This window comes from Curcuma longa, unplaced genomic scaffold (assembly GCF_044706935.1).
Source record: "Curcuma longa cultivar G26 ecotype Majalengka, Jawa Barat unplaced genomic scaffold, ITB_CL_G26_1.1 contig_23946, whole genome shotgun sequence".
Classification (NCBI taxonomy): Eukaryota; Viridiplantae; Streptophyta; class Magnoliopsida; order Zingiberales; family Zingiberaceae; genus Curcuma; species Curcuma longa.
Genome location: NW_027432295.1, coordinates 1 through 6,449, shown reverse-complemented (window position 1 = coordinate 6,449; position 6,449 = coordinate 1). Strand labels below are relative to the sequence as shown.

General features: G+C 30.6%; 1 protein-coding gene across 1 annotated transcript; it reads left to right on the top strand.

Annotated features, from left to right (window-relative positions):
• Positions 1-1,122: 1,122 nt before the first annotated feature.
• LOC141818250 (origin of replication complex subunit 6-like) lies at positions 1,123-4,404 on the top strand. The gene is made up of 10 exons (XM_074705778.1): positions 1,123-1,242; positions 1,309-1,355; positions 1,445-1,549; positions 1,633-1,713; positions 2,291-2,402; positions 2,495-2,557; positions 2,649-2,736; positions 2,822-2,901; positions 4,112-4,205; positions 4,325-4,404. The coding sequence occupies exons 1-10, from the start codon at positions 1,123-1,125 to the stop codon at positions 4,402-4,404; spliced, it is 870 nt and encodes a 289-aa protein (XP_074561879.1).
• Positions 4,405-6,449: the final 2,045 nt, after the last annotated feature.

Sequence of the window (6,449 nt, the reverse complement as noted above, 5' to 3'; positions counted from 1 at the left end):
ATAAAATATAATATTTAAAAAAAATTAAAGTGAAATTTAAAATGAATTTAAGATGAAATTATAAATAAATATAAATATTAATTATAAAGAATTATGAGATAAAATTAGATTTTTCAAAAAATCTATTTTTAAAAAATTTAAACAGAAAAATTTTCATTGGGGTTTTCACAAATGAATTTTTGAAACAGAATTTTCATTTTCATTAGATGGAAAAATAATTTTCAGAAATATATATTTTTTATATCTGAAGTCCTATTTTTTTTAAATAAAAATAAAAAGTGTGTGCACGTTTTTTATTATATCATTGACGAAAACATGGTTTTAGAGACGGATTTTCAAAACAGAATTAAATCTATTTTAAATTTCTTATGGAACAACTAATATGTTTTATTATAATAAAATATAATATTTAAAAAAAATTAAAAATACAAATAAATACAAATTATAAAAAATATGAGACAAAAATAGATTTTTCAAAAAATCTATTAAAAAAATTAAACACAAAAATTTCCCTGCAATGGGATTTTCACAAATGAATTTTTGAAAAAATTTTCTATCTTAAATTTTTATTAGAGATGAAAAAATAAGTTTTAAAACTATATATATTTTTATATCTAAAATCCTATTTTTAAAAAAATAAAAATAAAAAGTGTGCGCACACGTTTTTTATATTGTGCAATTGTATTGTATCATGTAAAGGTTCGATTAAAATCAAATTAATTGAATCGATTAAATTTTTAAATAAAAATTAAATAAATCGGACAAATAAAAGATTTATTAATTTGATTTTTAATGAATTAATTGAAATAATTAAATTATTTAAATATTATAAAAAATTTATCAAAATTTATAAATTTATTTATTTAAAAATTTAAAAATTATTTTTTATTTTAATTAATTTGATTTATTTAATTTAATTTAATAATAAATTTTAAAATACAAATCGAATCGAAATAATCAAATTAACTAAAATTTTAAAATAATCAAACGGAATTTTTAAATTTGATGGCTTTTTAAATTTGATCAAGTTATTCGCTTTAACTGAATTTTTGCGCACCCTATTAATTGCTCCTCGCCTCAAATGCAATTCCCATCTCTCACTCCTTCTCCACTCGCGTCGCCATGGACTTCGCCGCTATCGCTTCCAGGCTTGGCCTCCCAAGCTCCAAGCACCTGATCCGCAAGGCTGATGAGCTTCGCCGCCTCTCCGACGTCCAGTTTCATTCCTCCGTCATCGGCGTCGTATGATCTCCCCTCTTCCCTTACTCCATCTCCATTATATCTAATAGGTTGTTGTTTTCCGCACAGGGCGAGGTCACTAAGGCTATCATCTGTTTGGAGCTCGCGGCATCGAGGTATCTACATGGCCTCCCCATCTGTTTGTTCAATTCACCCTCTGTTATCTTTGTACCAAAACATAATCCTTCTTGATCGGAAATTGTAGGTTGGACATGGTATTTGATCGGCAAAGTGCAATAAAGATGAGTGGGATGTCTGAAAGGGCTTACATGAGATCGCTTAATGCCATGCAGAATGGAATTGACATCAAGTGGGTTTCTTTCAATTTTTATACTCATTAGATTCATTATCCTTTTGCAAATCGCTCAGATATTCACGTGCGTTTTCTTTTAGGCCAAGTTTGGATGTTCGGCAGCTTGCTATTCAGTTTGGTTGTGTTAGGCTCATTCCATTTGTACAGAAGGGTTTGTCTCTGTAAGATCTGAATTCTTTCTGCATTCTCTCCAACTTTGTTAAAGGAACAAATAGAATCATTCTAAGTAACTTTCTCAATTGATTTCTCGCAAATTCTTAACATTTATTTTTTTTATTTTCTTGAAACTTTTCTTTGTTATCTTTGCTTAATCATTAGATTAACTTGAGTTTCTGTCTTCTTTGAAACAAAAATTTTTACTCTTTGCCTGTTGAGTGTGGAATCATTAGATTAGCTTGAAAATGAATTTAAATTCGGTTAGTTCCTTCAAGACTCAAACCGATGAAACATTAGATATTTTGTTCATTTAAACGCACAAACACTCTGATGTTGGGATTGTACTAAGGAGACAAGTATACTCTCAACAGGTTGAAAGAGACCACTGTTTTGCATGAACTATTCTATATAGATCCTCTAACTTGAATTTGTTCACTTGTTTTAAGAATGGTATCAAAGAGACTTGTAAAAGTTTAGTTAGATATTTTTATTTTCACAATCTATTTGTTCATATGGTTATTAGTAGGAAGCTTGTAATGGAAAGCTAGCTACTCAATCTGCTTCTATACTGTTATTCTGTAGCTACAAGGACCGGTTTCTGGCAGCAGTCCCACCTTCCCGTCGAGCAACCACTAATTTTAATCGTCCAGTATTTACAGCAGTTGCCTTCTATTTGTGTGCTAAAAGACATAAGGTAACACAATGTATGCTCCTTTATTTTTTTGTTTTTTTCTTCTGCATATTCGTTTACAAGATATTTTTTTTTCTTTTTTCTTTATTTTGCAGCTGAAGGTTGACAAGATGAGGTTGATAGAGTTATCTGGCACATCTGAAACTGAGTTTTCTACTGTAAGCGAGATGTCATCCATTAAATATCAATTTTGTATATTTTTTTTCTCTTTCAGTTGTATTGTATATCTGCTTTTTTCACCTGTTATAGGTTTCAACTTCTATGCGTGATCTCTGCTTTGATGTTTTTGGGATTTCAAAGGAAAAGAAGGATCCTAAACTTGTGAAGGGTAATAGAGGTCTGTTAGCTTTGCTGTGTATATGGAATACTATTGCATGTCAAAGAGTTGGTATCAAGTTAATAATACATATTTCAATTATCAGAGCTTTTAGATGCCCTACCTAGCAAAAGGAGACGTGATGATGAAAGTGATTCCTCTTCTGATGATTCTTCTTTAAATGAGGTAGATCTTAATTTGATTCCCAAATAAAATGAATAACTTGGAAATATTTGGTTCTATATTTCATCTTATCAGTTGTTTCTAAATTGCAAAAATATTATCATTCAAATGGGGTGAACATATCCATTTGCGACCTCAGCTCTAATTCTAATTCTTTTTACTAAGTTGACTCTGGCATTTTTTATTGTTTATTATTATTATTTTTTTGAGACTTCATACATCTTCAAGTGACCATTTGGAAATAGGCCCACTTGCATTTTCAGTTATATGAGTTTATACTGGGTTTTATGTTTCATAGTAAATATTTTCTCCTTTGCTAGTCTTAGTTATATGATGACATATCCTAGCAATACTTTTCTAAAAACCTATTAGCTTTAAATCATCAAAGGCTCTTACTCACCTGGTTTATTTCCATTGGTTTCACACCTATGAAATGAGAAGTTGTCAAGAATCTTGATGGAAGTTATGACACCTTGGTAAAAGTAACTATGATCATATCTTTATGTTTGTTAATTAAGCTCGACTAAGTTCATTTAAAGTGCTAATCCATAGTTAAGGTTTGAATGTTTTTTCCCTATCTTTTCATGAAAAAACTAAAATGCTTATTAGATAAGAAGTGTAATGCAACACAAGAAGAGATTGAATCCTATAAGAAGGTTTGTGGACTAGGAATCTGAAATTAAATGGTAAAGAAGTGTAGAAAGATTGTAGAAACTTAAGTATCACACCTAAGGGTTCCTAGGCATTACACCATAGGGAAATTGCATCACACAACCTAAAAGAATCCTCAAAACTCAATTGCTATTCCATATTCTAGTAATACAACATAAATGTTTATACTAGTAGATGGACTCATAAAAATCATAAAAGACTCGAAAAATGCTTGTAAAATCTTAATGATGTGGTATTATTATCCATGCAGCGAACCACTTAAGCTTATATTGAGTTTTGATTCATCTTGACAATTCCTGATAGCAATAGGGATAGAAAAGTCTTTAAGTATTTTTATCCAAGTGCACACAATTTGTTTTATCAAGGCCCTGTAGTTTTTTTACTTGATACAATGATTGAGGGTGACAATCTGGTTAAGAGCTATAGTATGCCCTTCTTTAGTATGATTGCTAAAAAACAAAGGAAAATTATGTTATTTGTGAAAAAGTTAGGAAAGCTGATTTGGTGGCATAACTAGCTAGCCTCTGTGACCTACCTGCAGCTGTCAAGCTACAAGAGGCACAAGACGATGGAGAAAGAAGCTTACGAAAAATGGAAGATTTCAGTGATTTCCTCTAACAAGGAACAGAAGCCAGGTATAGTACTATTTAAACTATGTACTATAATTCGTAGTTTGCTAAATTATAAGGCAGCTCATCAGTATAGGCCTTGCTCATCATCTCTATGTTTTTAATTTTAATTTTTGTTTTTGAAGCTTCCCTCAAGCCAAAGAAGCAAGCAAGGCTCGATTTCACTGCAAAATCACCAACCTCTGTCTCATTAGAAGCCATGTAATCTAAGAATCGTTTGTCACATCTTGGATGATTAACAGTGAGAAGATTCTATCATATCTTTTTGATCAAAGCTTTTGAAGCTGCATCAGAACAATCACTTTATTCAATAGAGGTTGGTTTTTATTTTATAAAGATATATATTGGTTTCTAGCTTTCTATGTTTCAACAAACTGTTTGTTTATCTATATTCAAGTTGCAGTTTTTATTGCTATGCATAGTGTGCAGCTCTGTAAAGTATAATACAGCTCTATGAATGAGATAGTGGGGGTAGGTTTGTACCAATGTGAATGATGTGTTCTCAAATACTTTCTAGTGTAAAAAAAAAAAAACCTTTCATCTAAATCTGCTTTTAGATGGGTAAACCCTTGAAATAGATATTTGTTCTTGTTAGAGGCCTTGTGAGCAATTAAGGTAATGCAATAAACGCCTTCAGAAGTCTTCTAAAATCAATCAAAATCTCAAAAACTCATTCAAAATTATAAAAATTTTACTCCTAAGGGAGAAGTATTACTTAAGGGACTTTCAAGTTCAAGGAGAGATCTTGTTTTAGCTTTTAAAACCTTTTGGTGTTGCTTTGAAGAAATATTAGATATGTTTTCTTACAAGTTTTAGTGTTAAAAGATCTGCCAAAAAAAACCTATTTAAATGAATTTTGAGCTAACACAATTCACAAACAAATGCTTAGTTAGACAAAACAAATATCTTTAATTGATCTAACTATTTTCTAACTATTGGAGACTTGAACAAAAAGCTAAAATTTGGGTCCAGTAACTTGGAACACAAAGTCCAATAGAATTAACTTCACTTGGTTGGCTTACCTAAGGTTGACTTACCATTTGACAAATTCTCAAAAGATGCACTTCAAATTTGAGAATGTTCAAAAGGCACATCGAAGTTTTATTTTTCCCAAAAACATACTTGATTCCAAATTTACCCCTATCTCAATAGATTACTTCATTGCGGTTTCTCAATACATCCAAGCCATATTTTATTTATAAAATTGTGTTGTTGGTTCGGATGCATGAAGTAATGTTGAGCCTCGTGCTTATCTTACCTCTTCTTATTTTATACGCAACTTGTACCATCATAAAATAGACATTCTGGTCGGATTTCAACAGAGTAAAAATACTGACGGGAAGAGTAAACGAATAAAACCTAAAAAGTGATCTAAAACTTTAGCGCCGCTTAAACTTTGAAGACTAGGTGTTCTCCAAAGAAGAATTATCAATGTTTCAACATAACAGCTCATTCGACGTTTTTTCATTGATTCTCTTTAAAATTTTCTCATGTATGTTTCTGATTTATTTGTTTATTTATATCAATTACAATAGAAAAGATTGTTGTAGGGTTTTTTTGTTGTTGTCCATTTCTATGTAGTTAAGGTTTTTGTAAAGTTGACGTTGTAAATACAATCATCTGATTATAAATGATTAGTTTTCTTATATAAGATATTATATAGTTAGCAAACGGGAAAAATATATATACTTAGAGGTTCAAGTTTCTCCAACTTATTAGTAGTGTTTTTTACAACTTAGTGTTGAAATTTCAAAACCTGGAAGATGTATAGTAGTTCTAAACCGTAACAAAGTGGTGTCGAGCATTATATTCTAGCACTATTGTGGTTTTGAACTTTGTAAATTCCAACACTACTCTGGTGTTGAACTTTCTATTGTAGTGCTAATAATTTAAATTAAACACCCTATTGGTTCTGTGTCAAGTTACACGAAATCATAACTTCGTTTATGAGGCTCAGGACCAAGTATGTAGACCATATCTATCCACACTCATCTCGTCCATTACATGTCAAAATCCATTGATGGACTTAGCCATTTAAGATTGACAAAATTTCATAGCAAAATTTCAAAAATGCAAATACCCTAAGTTCATCAATGAGTTTCGATAAAAAATCATTGATGGACCTAGAGTACTATGATTGAACTCATTCCAAGTGATACAGGTTTCTAAAGTGCCCAGGAGTTTATATGTACCCAGAGATAAGACAATTGACACATACACATGACATATCAAAGTTAACTTTATGGAATG

What these genes read in the sequence shown, in the direction of transcription:
- LOC141818250 (XM_074705778.1), top strand. Translation starts at nt 1,123, where the DNA reads ATGGACTTCGCCGCTATCGCTTCCAGGCTTGGCCTCCCAAGCTCCAAG. An exon ending in ACTTGTGAAGGGTAATAGAG is followed by an intron (nt 2,737 to 2,821) that starts GTCTGTTAGCTT and finishes TTCAATTATCAG; the next exon opens with AGCTTTTAGATGCCCTACCT. An exon ending in TAACAAGGAACAGAAGCCAG is followed by an intron (nt 4,206 to 4,324) that starts GTATAGTACTAT and finishes TTGTTTTTGAAG; the next exon opens with CTTCCCTCAAGCCAAAGAAG.